The sequence below is a fragment of the Pseudophryne corroboree genome, chromosome 5 (assembly GCF_028390025.1).
Source record: "Pseudophryne corroboree isolate aPseCor3 chromosome 5, aPseCor3.hap2, whole genome shotgun sequence".
Lineage (NCBI taxonomy): Eukaryota > Metazoa > Chordata > Amphibia > Anura > Myobatrachidae > Pseudophryne > Pseudophryne corroboree.
Window position 1 is genome coordinate 283511498 of NC_086448.1, and position 14506 is coordinate 283526003.

General features: G+C 46.8%; 1 protein-coding gene across 2 annotated transcripts in view; it reads left to right on the forward strand.

Moving 5' to 3' along the window:
* Window positions 1-14506, forward strand: part of NPHP3 (nephrocystin 3) — a 303001-nt gene that overhangs the window by 196235 nt on the left and 92260 nt on the right. For both annotated transcript variants that reach the window (XM_063922378.1, XM_063922379.1), the window contains one exon: window positions 8068-8206. In XM_063922378.1, coding sequence (XP_063778448.1) covers window positions 8068-8206 — 139 coding nt within the window. The remainder of the gene's footprint in view (window positions 1-8067; window positions 8207-14506) is intronic.

Here is a 14506-nt window from a genome sequence, read left to right on the forward strand (position 1 = left end):
CGTCCCGGAGCCGCGCCGCCGACCCCCCTTACAGATGCTGAAGATTGAAGGTCCGGAAACAGGCGGCAGAAGGCTCTTCAGTCTTCATGAAGGTAGCGCACAGCACTGCAGCTGTGCGCCATTGTTGTCACACACTTCACACCAAGCGGTAACGGAGGGTGCAGGGCGCTGCTGGGGGCGCCCTGGGCAGCAATATTTAATACCTTTATGGCAAAAGAATACATCACATATAGCCATTGAGGCTATATGTATGTATTTAACCCATGCCAGATATCTAAAACTCCGGGAGAAAAGCCCGCCGAAATAGGGGGCGGGGCTTATTCTCCTCAGCACACAGCGCCATTTTCCTGCTCAGCTCCGCTGTGAGGAAGGCTCCCAGGACTCTCCCCTGCACTGCACTACAGAAACAGGGTAAAACAGAGAGGGGGGGGCATTTTTTGGCGATATTTTGATATATTTAAGCTGCTATAAGGAACAACACTTATATAAGGTTGTTCCCATATATATTATAGCGCTTGGGTGTGTGCTGGCAAACTCTCCCTCTGTCTCCCCAAAGGGCTAGTGGGGTCCTGTCTTCGATAAGAGCATTCCCTGTGTGTCTGCTGTGTGTCGGTACGTGTGTGTCGACATGTATGAGGACGATGTTGGTGTGGAGGCAGAGCAATTGCCGATAATGGTGATGTCACCCCCCAGGGAGTCGACACCGGAATGGATGGCTTTGTTTATGGAATTACGTGATAATGTCAGCACATTACAAAAATCAGTTGACGACACGAGACGGCCGGCAAACCAGTTAGTACCTGCCCAGGCGTCTCAGACACCGTCAGGGGCTGTAAAGCGCCCTTTACCTCAGTCGGTCGACACAGACCCAGACACAGACACTGAATCTAGTGTCGACGGTGATGAAACAAACGTATTTTCAAGTAGGGCCACACGTTATATGATCACGGCAATGAAGGAGGCTTTGCATATCTCTGATACTGCAAGTACCACAAAAAGGGGTATTATGTGGGGGGTGAAAAAACTACCTGTAGTTTTTCCTGAATCAGAGGAATTAAATGATGTATGTGATGAAGCGTGGGTTAACCCAGATAGAAAAGTGCTAATTTCAAAAAAGTTATTAGCATTATACCCTTTCCCGCCAGAGGTTAGGGCGCGCTGGAAAACACCCCCTAGGGTGGATAAGGCGCTCACACGCTTATCAAAACAAGTGGCGTTACCGTCTCCTGATACGGCCGCCCTCAGGGATCCAGCTGATAGGAGACTGGAAACTACCCTAAAAAGTATATACACACATACTGGTGTTATACTGCGACCAGCCATCGCCTCAGCCTGGATGTGCAGTGCTGGGGTCATCTGGTTGGATTCCCTGACTGAAAATATTGATACCCTGGATAGGGACAGTATTTTATTGACTATAGAGCAATTAAAGGATGCTTTCCTTTATATGCGAGATGCTCAGAGAGATATTTGCACTCTGGCATCGAGAGTAAATGCGATGTCCATATCTGCCAGAAGGAGTTTATGGACGCGACAGTGGTCAGGTGATGCGGATTCCAAACGACATATGGAAGTATTGCCGTATAAAGGGGAGGAATTATTTGGCGTCGGTCTATCGGATCTGGTGGCCACGGCAACTGCCGGAAAATCCACCTTTTTACCTCAGACCCCCTCCCAACAGAAAAAGACACCGTCTTTTCAGCCGCAGTCCTTTCGGTCCTATAAGAACAAGCGGACAAAAGGACAGTCATATCTGCCTCGGGGCAGAGGAAGGGGTAAGAGAGGGCAGCAAGCAGCCCCTGCCCAGGAACAGAAGCCCTCTCAGGGTTCTGCAAAGCCCTCAGCATGACGCTGGGGCCTTACAAGCGGACTCAGGAGCGGTGGGGGGTCGACTCAAGAATTTCAGCGCACAGTGGGCTTGCTCACAGGTGGACCCCTGGATCCTGCAGGTAGTATCTCAGGGTTACAGGTTGGAATTCGAGAAGTCTCCCCCTCGCAGGTTCCTAAAGTCTGCTTTGCCAACGTCTCCCTCAGACAGGGCGATGGTATTGGAAGCCATTCACAAGCTGTTTTCTCAGCAGGTGATAGTCAAGGTACCCCTCCTACAACAGGGAAAGGGGTATTACTCCACGCTATTTGTGGTACCGAAGCCGGACGGCTCGGTAAGACCTATTCTAAATCTGAAATCTTTGAACCTGTACATACAAAAATTCAAGTTCAAGATGGAGTCACTCAGAGCAGTGATAGCGAATCTGGAAGAAGGGGACTTTATGGTGTCCCTGGACATAAAGGATGCTTACCTGCATGTCCCAATTTGCCCTTCACATCAAGGGTACCTCAGGTTCGTGGTGCAAAACTGTCATTATCAGTTTCAGACGCTGCCGTTTGGATTGTCCACGGCACCTCGGGTCTTTACCAAGGTAATGGCCGAAATGATGATTCTTCTGCGAAGAAGAGGCGTATTAATTATCCCTTACTTGGACGATCTCCTGATAAGGGCAAGGTCCAGAGAACAGCTGGAGGACGGAGTAGCACTAACCCGACTAGTGCTGCAACAACACGGGTGGATTCTGAATTTTCCAAAATCTCAGTTGACCCCGACGACACGTCTGCTGTTCCTGGGAATGATTCTGGACACGGTTCAGAAAAAGGTGTTTCTTCCGGAGGAGAAAGCCAGGGAGTTATCCGAACTTGTCAGGAACCTCCTAAAACCAGGGAAAGTGTCTGTGCATCAATGCACAAGAGTCCTGGGAAAGATGGTGGCTTCTTACGAAGCGATTCCATTCGGCAGATTCCACGCACGAACTTTTCAGTGGGATCTGCTGGACAAATGGTCCGGATCACATCTGCAGATGCATCAGCGGATAACCTTATCGCCACGGACAAGGGTGTCTCTTCTGTGGTGGTTGCAGAGTGCTCATCTGTTAGAGGGCCGCAGATTCGGCATACAGGACTGGGTCCTGGTGACCACGGATGCCAGTCTGAGAGGCTGGGGAGTGGTCACACAGGGAAGAAACTTCCAGGGAGTATGGTCAAGCCTGGAGATGTCTCTTCACATAAATATACTGGAGCTAAGAGCGATTTACAATGCTCTAAGTCTGGCAAAACCCCTGCTTCAGGGTCAGCCGGTGTTGATCCAGTCGGACAACATCACGGCAGTCGCCCACGTAAACAGACAGGGCGGCACAAGAAGCAGGACAGCAATGGCAGAAGCTGCAAGGATTCTTCGCTGGGCGGAAGATCATGTGATAGCACTGTCAGCAGTGTTCATTCCGGGAGTGGACAACTGGGAAGCAGACTTCCTCAGCAGACACGATCTACACCCGGGAGAGTGGGGACTTCATCCAGAAGTCTTCCACATGATTGTGAACCGTGGGGAAAAACCAATGGTGGATATGATGGCGTCCCGCCTTAACAAAAAACTGGACAGGTATTGCGCCAGGTCAAGAGACCCTCAGGCAATAGCTGTGGACGCTCTGGTAACACCGTGGGTGTTCCAGTCAGTGTATGTGTTCCCTCCTCTGCCTCTCATACCAAAAGTACTGAGAATTATACGGCAAAAGGGAGTAAGAACGATACTAGTGGCTCCAGATTGGCCAAGAAGAACTTGGTACCCGGAACTTCAAGAGATGCTCACGGAGGATCCGTGGCCTCTACCTCTAAGACGGGACCTGCTTCAGCAGGGACCGTGTCTATTCCAAGACTTACCGCGGCTGCGTTTGACGGCATGGCGGTTGAACGCCGAATTCTAAGGGAAAAAGGCATTCCGGAAGAGGTCATTCCTACACTGGTAAAAGCCAGGAAGGAGGTCACTGCACAACATTATCACCGCATTTGGAGAAAATATGTTGCGTGGTGTGAGGCCAGGAAGGCCCCCACGGAGGAATTTCAACTAGGTCGATTCCTACATTTCCTGCAAACAGGATTGTCTATGGGCCTCAAATTGGGGTCCATTAAGGTTCAAATTTCGGCCCTGTCGATTTTCTTCCAGAAAGAATTGGCTTCAGTTCCTGAAGTCCAGACTTTTGTAAAAGGAGTACTACATATACAGCCCCCGGTTGTGCCCCCAGTGGCACCGTGGGATCTTAATGTAGTCTTGGATTTTCTCAAATCCCATTGGTTTGAGCCGCTCAAATCGGTGGAGTTGAAGTATCTTACATGGAAAGTAACCATGCTACTGGCCCTGGCTTCAGCCAGGAGAGTATCAGAATTGGCGGCTTTATCATATAAGAGCCCATATCTGATTTTCCATACGGACAGGGCAGAACTGCGGACGCGTCCTCATTTTCTGCCTAAGGTGGTGTCAGCGTTTCACCTGAACCAGCCTATTGTGGTGCCTGCGGCTACTAACGATTTGGAGGATTCCAAGTTGTTGGACGTGGTCCGGGCATTGAAAATATATATTTCAAGAACGGCGGGAGTCAGAAAGTCTGACTCACTGTTTATATTGTATGCACCCAACAAGATGGGTGCTTCTGCTTCTAAGCAGACGATTGCTCGTTGGATTTGTAGCACAATTCAACTTGCACATTCTGTGGCAGGCTTGCCACAACCTAAATCTGTCAAGGCCCATTCCACAAGGAAAGTGGGCTCATCCTGGGCGGCTGCCCGGGGGGTCTCGGCATTACAACTCTGCCGAGCTGCTACTTGGTCAGGGGCAAACACGTTTGCAAAATTCTACAAATTTGATACCCTGGCTGAGGAGGACCTTGAGTTCTCTCATTCGGTGCTGCAGAGTCATCCGCACTCTCCCGCCCGTTTGGGAGCTTTGGTATAATCCCCATGGTCCTGACGGAGTCCCCAGCATCCACTTAGGACGTTAGAGAAAATAAGAATTTACTTACCGATAATTCTATTTCTCGTAGTCCGTAGTGGATGCTGGGCGCCTATCCCAAGTGCGGATTGTCTGCAATACTTGTACATAGTTATTGTTACAAACAAATTCGGGTTGTTATTGTTGTAAGCCGTCTGTTCAGAGGCTCCTACGTTTGTCATACTGTTAACTGGGTTCAGATCACAAGTTATACGGTGTGATTGGTGTGGCTGGTATGAGTCTTACCCGGGATTCAATATCCTTCCTTATTGTGTACGCTCATCCGGGCACAGTATCCTAACTAAGGCTTGGAGGAGGGTCATAGGGGGAGGAGCCAGTACACACCACCTAATCCTAAAGCTTTATTTTTGTGCCCTGTCTCCTGCGGAGCCGCTATTCCCCATGGTCCTGACGGAGTCCCCAGCATCCACTACGGACTACGAGAAATAGAATTATCGGTAAGTAAATTCTTATTTTTATGTTCAGTGCTATTACATTTTGAATCCCGTGGGCAAAACCACAGAAAATCGGCATCTCTGAAAGCTTGATGCTAAGTAAATACACTCAAAAGTGCTGAAAGACATTTATAACATGGTCTCGCTACAATAAAATATCTCCTAGTCATAGTGTGCATGATATAACCTTTATTTGCACTATTTGCTTTACAGTATGTCACATTGAAGTGTTTCTCTGTCTTCTCTGAAAGACATGATTGGACCATATTAAACAGAAAGGGGGATGGAGTATTGAGAGGCAGGAGGAAGGCTGTATTTATTTGACTTATTATAACTCTCTAGACCAGTAGTCTCCAACCTTAATTGGGGAGTGAGCTACTTTCGGAAAATTAAATCTCTGAAGGAGCTACCCCCTCCCCCCAATGCGCGTGCGTTCCTGTGAAAGTGGGGGTGGCCTCACAAAAATGGGTGTGGCCTCACAACTACAAGTAATGCCCCCCCTCGTAGTGCCAGACACACAAATAATGCCCCTCAGCAGTGCCAGATACACAATTAATGCCCCTCAGCAGTGCCAGATATACAAATAATGCCTCCCAGTAGTGCCAGATACACAAACAATGCCCCCAGCAGTGCCAGATACACAAATAATGCCCCCCAGCAGTGCCAGATACAATGCCCCCACCAGTTTCCCCTGCAGTGCCATTTAAAATGCCCCCCCCCCTCCCCCGCAGTGTCCGATACAGTGCCCCACACAGTGCTAACCCTTGCTGGCTTCTTCTACTGCCGCTGGTGCTGCTCCTCTTGTATTAGTGACGCGCCTCTCCTGTGAAGTCCGGGGAGCAGCTGCGGTGAGGGCGACAGAGTCTCCGGCGGTGGCGGGCATTTAAAATATGGTGCCGGTAAGTGAGCCGATCAAAACTCGCAGTCCGGCAGCCAATCAGGTTCCGCCACTGCCGGTCCACGAGCTCTGATTGCCTGATGGCCGGCACCATATTAAAAATGAAGGGGGGAGGAGGAGTGCCAGTTACTGCCCAAGCCCATGCGCTCTGTGAGCTACCGAAAATACTATGGCGAGTTACCGGTAGCTCACGAGTTACGGGTTGGAGTTCACTGCTCTAGACCAATCAAGCAAGTTGTGGCCAGTCTCATTTTAGTGTAAATTGTTGAAAGCTACAGTACATGACAGTTATGCATAATCACCTTGCTGAACACACTCAGGGGTCTATATACTAAGCCTTGGATGGAGATAAAGTGGTATATCCAAGTGGTATATCCAATTAGTGTCGGATCCTCTCCGACAGAGAGGATCCAACACTTCACTATTCAATTTGCGGGCATTTCCGACAGGTTTTTTGCCGTTTTCGACAATGCCTATCCAACTTTTTTAAAGTTGAATCGGCATTGTCGAAACGGGCCAAAAACCTGTCTGAAATGCCCGCAAATACGACAAAACAGGTGTATTGGCGGGCAAATTCGCTGATCCACCTGTTTTCCGACATGTCGGAATAATGGCCCTTTCATCGAATAGGGCGAATCGAAATTCACCTTAAAAACAGCGAAAACTGACGTTTTTTCGACCCCGGGTATAATATAGAACATTTAAAAATAATGTATTCTCAATTTAGAAAAAAAAAAGAAGAATGCCACTGCTTTAGTACTGTAGTAACACCTTGTTATCACTGGGAACTGCAGTTCCTTAGTCTTAGTCATCCAGCTGAGCAGACATCTGAATTTGCCGACCCAGCTGTGATGTCCGTCCCTGTAGGCAGGGTACGGGCGGTTGGTGGACCGCCCATACGCACAGTCAGATGTGCCGATATATCTAATTCTGCAGATATACTGGCCATCGGATGTGCGGCACAGATATATCGTTTGTATACACCTCCATACATGCTAGCGATATATCGGCCAATATATTTGCCAGTGTATATTGGCCATTTAAAATACTTGCAAATCATATTTATTTCTGCAAATTTCACTGCTCTCTCATTCAGCCACCACTCCTCCTCCTATTCTCATTTTACTACCATTATTTACCCCATCCACACTATGGCCAGGCTGGCAACATCCCACATTAATCCTTGTCTTCCTAATCATTTATTCTGTCCCCTGGTACCACCTTTATCACTCTCTCCCAGTCTCCTACATCTCATCCTCTCTCATGAATTGAATATACACCATAAAGTACAAGCCAATCAGCTCCTCACTGCCATGTCACAGTCATGAGGCTGCTACTTTATCTCCATCCACTGTATCATCCAAGGTTTAGCAAATAGACCCCTGTTGTTTATTATACAACTGCAAAGAATATCCAATACACCACATATTATATAATTGTGACCCATGTTACCGTGATGTCTGAAATCCAGGTCATCACTTTTTTTATTCTAAGGGTGGAATTCAATTGTTTGAAAAGTCGGTTGGGTGTCTGTTTTTTTCCTGTCTATTAAATAGAAAAAAACAGACTCCCAACTGACTTTTCAAACAATTGAATTCCCCCCTTGAATGTTCAGTAAGATATGTGTTCTTTTGCCATAAAAAAGTAATGTAGATATCTACAGTGCTGACAATGAGAAGCCTACCATTCTGTAGGGTTTTCATAAATAACTGCACTGTTTTGCTACTATCTCGGGGTGATGTATACAAAATAAAAATAAATGTAAAACATTAAAATTATTTTGAAATAACCCTAAAAATGTTTTAGGTTGTTTATATTAAATCACATTTTATTCTATATAATAAATTGATATGAGATGTCTAGTTGAAATCAATTTGAAACGTAAACCTCTTTTTGTGCAGGGCAGGGAGCATGGGAAATGTTGCCGATGTTTTACAGAAATGCCTGCAGTGCCAGGATACAGTGTCATTATATAGACTTGCACTCCGATCTGTGCAGGACTTTATGCCGACTGCAAAAGACAAGGACCTAATGAGGGAGGTAAGAACCCTGAAAGGTTTCAGCTTAAGCTATCAAAAATGTTCTCATATATGTTATCTGAAATCAGGGGAATCATGGGGGAAAGACTGAACCACGTGACATTTCTGCTCTTATCAGTGAGATACCTCATCATCGTAGGCAAGTTGTGTGTGTAATGGACAGTTTCTTGCAGCTTAAACGCATAGCACGGTATCCGTTCACATGGTCGACCATGTTATGGTCGACCACTATTGGTCGACATTGACATGGTCGACATGGACACATGGTCGACGCATGAAAAAGTCGACATGAGTTTTTTTACTTTTTTTTCTTTTGGGGAACTTTTCCATACTTTACGATCCACATGGATTACGATTGGAACGGTAAAGTGTGCCGAGCGAAGCGGCAGCGGAGCGAAGGCACCATGCCCGAAGCGTGGCGAGCGAACCGAGCAATGCGAGGGGACGCGGTGCACTAATTGGGGTTCCCAGTCACTTTACGCAAAAAACGACACCAAAAAAAGTTTAAAAAACCCATGTCGACCTTTTCATATGTCGACCTTTCATGTGTCGACCATTTTCATGTGTCGACCATGTGTCCATGTCAATGTCGACCAATAGTGGTCGACCTAATGACTGTCGACCATAACATGGTCGACCATTCATACCGGAACCGCATAGCACTCACATGCCTGTGTATTACCAGCCTATGGGTCATATATTACATATGAAAAATTTGGATGTGCTACACAAATACAATGTATTTTCCTTTTGTGAAATAAAGCACATATTTCTGTGCATTTGACAAATGCATGGCTTAATGTGTTTTAAGTGGATGAAGAATATTACTGCTGTTGTCGGAACTGGGCTTTCTTTATGAAAAGCAGGCTAGCTGCAGTAATGTGCCTTCTTCTGTTGTCACAATTTTCTTGCAGGTGAGAATATTGTCGTGCTTGATAAGGGGTCTGGAAATGGCTTATAAAAAATCTAAAGTTTGTTTACCAAGATGCCAGAGACAAAGAATACCTATGCGTTATATGCCAATCTTTTTTTCTGAGGGTCAGGTATATCAATGACAATAGCTCCACATCTTGTTTCCGGTCACTGATAATTCTAAGATATTAGGAATTTAGACAGTGGATGACAGTAGAAGTCAATCTACAGTACATTGGTGCCAAAGGATTGGTGAACACTTTAGAATTGTCTGAATTTCTACATAACTGTGACCTTAAATGTGTTCAGACCTTCATCTAAGTCATAATAGTAGATAAAAAGAACCCGATCAATAAATAACACACAAAAAGATATATACTTCTTCATTTATTTATTGATCAAAATGAACTACAGTAACACTTTATTCTTCAAGTAAATTGCTACAATTCAGTGATTATTCTGACTCCCTTAAATGAAGGTCTGTACACATTTAAGGAAACATACGTATATGCAAAAATTAAGACAATTCTAAAGATACCACAAACTTTCAGTTCATATAATCGGGAATACATCATAATTTTAATAAAATACTGTCATTTAAAGTTTAAAATGTACATACAGTATGTAAACGATAATATAAAGGCAGACCAAAGTCCCATAAGCTCATAATGTATTTAAGGCACAAATTAGGCTTACAGAAATTTAGGGGGGAATTTTGTACTTAATGAAGATTATAGTACACAAGTAAATTTATATAGGACTATTTTACTTTTGCCATTGAGCACAGTCCAACCAAAGACCCTCAAATGTTTGTGCAGAGTGTCTGCATAAAGGTACTTTAAAAAAGTGAAATGGGAGTGTGCACTTATGTATTTCAAAAGTCAGCAGAGGGACGTTTGGGAAAAAGTTATGTACATTGTATGTGTGGGGGATGGGCATGGGGGCGGGGCTGTAATTGGCCCTAAGTGTGTTTTAGTTCTACATAAGAGCATATTCAATTAGTGGCGTTTTTTCGACCACTCGAAAAAACTGTACTTTTTGCCCATTTTTAGGACGAAAAATCCGGCACTGGCCAAAACCACGTGTATTGGCGAATTTGCGCCGATAACCCTGTATTGGCGAATTCACATTTTTAGCGCAATTTTGGGTGAAAATGGATAAAAAAAATAGGCGAAAACGCCCACTATTGAATACACACAGGTCGAATTAGTGCCGCTTTTCTGACACTAATTCGGCACTAATTGAATATACCCTAATGTCAATTGAGTGAATTTCAAAGTGAACATCAACTTTCCATTTTTTGGAGAAGATTCTTCACTCATTTTGTTTTAATAATTTTTCGCAAAATAAAATCTTATTTTCTATTGCTCCTGCTTTCATTTTCTCTGCTCAACTCCTCAAATCCGCTGGTACCACTGGTATAAAGTTCTGCAAACACCACCATCTTGCGTCACAACCCCATACATATCAGTGCATAGATATATCAATGCAGCAGTGCAGATTGAGGCATGTGAACACACTAACAATATTTTATATTGCAAATCAGTAACTTTTATACCTTTTTTCTCTTACGTCCTAGAGGATGCTGGGGACTCCGTAAGGACCATGGGGAATAGACGGGCTCCGCAGGAGACATGGGCAAAAAAAAGAACTTTAGATATGGGTGTGCACTGGCTCCTCCCTCTATGCCCCTCCTCCAGACCTCAGTTTGATACTGTGCCCAGAGGAGACTGGGTGCCCTACAGGGAGCTCTCCTGAGTTTCTCTGAAAGAAAGAATTTTGTTAGGTTTTTTATTTTCAGGGAGTCCTGCTGGCAACAGGCTCCCTGCATCGTGGGACTGAGGAGAGAGAAGCAGACCTACTTAAATGCTAGGCTCTGCTTCTTAGGCTACTGGACACCATTAGCTCCAGAGGGAGTCGGAACGCAGGTCTCCCCTCGCTGTTCGTCCCGGAGCCGCGCCGCCGTCCTCCTCACAGAGCCGGAAGATAGAAGCCGGGTGAGTATAAGAAGATAGAAGACTTCAGAGGCGGCAGAAGACTTCAGATCTTCTCAGGAGTAACGCTGCGCGCCATTGCTCCCACACACAACACACAGCGGCAGGCACTGATGGGTGCAGGGCGCAGGGGGGCGCCCTGGGCAGCAATAATAAACCTCTAGGACTGGCCAGTATAGATATATAGGCTCTACGGACTGTATATTTAAAACCCCCGCCAGTTTTGAAGAAATCGAGCGGGACCGAAGCCCACCGCTGAGGGGGCGGAGCTTGATCCCTCAGCACTAACCAGCGCCATTTTCTCCACAGCACACCGCTGGGAAGCTGGCTCCCCGGACTCTCCCCTGCTGAACACGGTGACAGAGGGTTTTAAAAAAAGGGGGGGGGGGGGCACATAATTTAGCGCAGTGATTATGTAAAGAAAAGCGCTATATATATCTGGGATTTTTCCAGGGTCATTGGCGCTGGGTGTGTGCTGGCATACTCTCTCTCTGTCTCTCCAAAGGGCCTTGGTTGGGGAACTGTCTCCAGATAAGAGATTTCTCTGAGTGTGTGGGGTGTCGGTACGCCTGTCGGCTTGTCTGAAGAAGAAGGCTCTTCTAAGGAGGAGGTGGAGCAAATGAGCGTGGTGTCTCCGTCGGCAACGCCGACACCTGACTGGTTGGATATGTGGAATGTTTTAAATGCAAATGTGAATTTATTACACCAGAGGTTGGACAAAGCGGAGTCCAGGGAATGTACAGGCAGTCAAGCCCTGCCTTTCACTATGACGCAGGGACTTTCTGGGTCTCAGAAGTGCCCACTATCCCAAGTAGTTGACACTGATACCGACACGGATTCTGACTCTAGTGTCGACTATGATGATGCGAAGTTGCAGCCTAAATTGGCTAAAAGTATTCATTATATGATTATTGCAATAAAGGATGTGTTGCTTATAACAGATGACCCCTCGGTACCTGACACGAGGGTACACACAAGATACCGCAGCCCTCAAAGATCCTGCTGATCGCAGACAGGAGACTACCTTGAAGTCTATTTACACACATACTGGTACATTACTCAGACCGGCGATAGCGTCGGCTTGGGTTTGTAGCGCTGTAGCAGCGTGGACAGATACCTTATCTGCTGATATTGATACGCTGGATAAGGAAACCATTTTATTGACCTTGGGTCATATTAAGGATGCTGTCCTATATATGAGAGATGCTCAGAGAGACGTTGGCCTACTGGGTTCCAGAGCCAACGTGAAGGCGATTTCTGCTAGGCGAGCCCTATGGACCCGACAATGGACGGGTGATGCCGACTCAAAGAGGCATATGGAGGTTTTGCCTTACAAGGGTGAGGACTTATTTGGGGAAGGTCTCACGGACCTGGTTTCCACAGCTACTGCAGGTAAATCAACTTTCTCTGACGTCCTAGTGGATGCTGGGACTCCGTCAGGACCATGGGGATTAGCGGCTCCGCAGAAGACAGGGCACAAAAATAAAAGCTTTAGGACTAGGTGGTGTGCACTGGCTCCTCCCCCTGTGACCCTCCTCCAAGCCTCAGTTAGGTTTTTGTGCCCGTCCGAGCAGGGTGCAATCTAGGTGGCTCTCCTAAAGAGCTGCTTAGAAAAAGTTATTAGGTTTTTTATTTTCAGTGAGTCCTGCTGGCAACAGGCTCACTGCAACGAGGGACTTAGGGGAGAAGAAGTGAACTCACCTGCGTGCAGGATGGATTGGCTTCTTAGGCTACTGGACACCATTAGCTCCAGAGGGATCGAACACAGGCCCAGCCATGGAGTCCGGAGCCGCGCCGCCGACCCCCTTGCAGATGCCGAAAAGTGAAGAGGTCCAGAAACCGGCGGCAGAAGACTTTTCAGTCTTCATGAGGTAGCGCACAGCACTGCAGCTGTGCGCCATTGTTGTCAGCACACTTCACACCAGCGGTCACTGAGGGTGCAGGGCGCTGGGGGGGGGGGGGCGCCCTGGGCAGCAATGATAATACCTTGTTCTGGCTAAAAATACATCACATATAGCCCCTGGGGCTATATGGATGTATTTAACCCCTGCCAGGTCTCACAAACACCGGGAGAAGAGCCCGCCGAAATAGGGGGCGGGGCCTATCTCCTCAGCACACAGCGCCATTTTCCTGCACAGCTCCGCTGCGAGGAAGGCTCCCAGGACTCTCCCCTGCACTGCACTACAGAAACAGGGTAAAAAAAACAGAGAGGGGGGGCACTTTTTTGGCGATATTGATATATTAAGCTGCTATAAAGGAAACAACACTTCTGTAGGGTTGTTCCTATATATTTATAGCGCTTGGGTGTGTGCTGGCAAACTCTCCCTCTGTCTCCCCAAAGGGCTAGTGGGGTCCTGTCTTCGATAAGAGCATTCCCTGTGTGTCTGCTGTGTGTCGGTACGTGTGTGTCGACATGTATGAGGACGATGTTGGTGTGGAGGCAGAGCAATTGCCGATAATGGTGATGTCACCCCCCAGGGAGTCGACACCGGAATGGATGGCTTTGTTTATGGAATTACGTGATAATGTCAGCACGTTACAAAAATCAGTTGACGACATGAGACGGCCGGCAAACCAGTTAGTACCTGTCCAGGCGTCTCAGACACCGTCAGGGGCTGTAAAACGCCCTTTACCTCAGTCGGTCGACACAGACCCAGACACGGACACCGAATCTAGTGTCGACGGTGAAGAAACAAACGTATTTTCCAGTAGGGCCACACGTTATATGATCACGGCAATGAAGGAGGCTTTGCATATCTCTGATACTGCAAGTACCACAAAAAGGGGTATTATGTGGGGTCTGAAAAAACTACCTGTAGTTTTTCCTGAATCAGAGGAATTGAATGAAGTGTGTGATGAAGCGTGGGTTAACCCCGATAGAAAACTGCTAATTTCAAAGAAGTTATTGGCATTATATCCTTTCCCGCCAGAGGTTAGGGCGCGCTGGGAAACACCCCCTAGGGTGGATAAGGCACTCACACGCTTATCAAAACAAGTGGCGTTACCGTCTCCTGAAACGGCCGCCCTCAAGGATCCAGCTGATAGGAGGCTGGAAACTACCCTGAAAAGTATATACACTCATACTGGTGTTATACTGCGACCAGCCATCGCCTCAGCATGGATGTGCAGTGCTGGGGTGGTTTGGTCGGATTCCCTGACTGAAAATATTGATACCCTGGATAGGGACAGTATTTTATTGACTATAGAGCAATTAAAGGATGCTTTTCTTTATATGCGAGATGATCAGAGGGATATTTGCACTCTGGCATCGAGAGTAAGTGCGATGTCCATATCTGCCAGAAGAAGTTTATGGACGCGACAGTGGTCAGGTGATGCGGATTCCAAACGGCATATGGAAGTATTGCCGTATAAAGGGGAGGAATTATTTGGGGTCG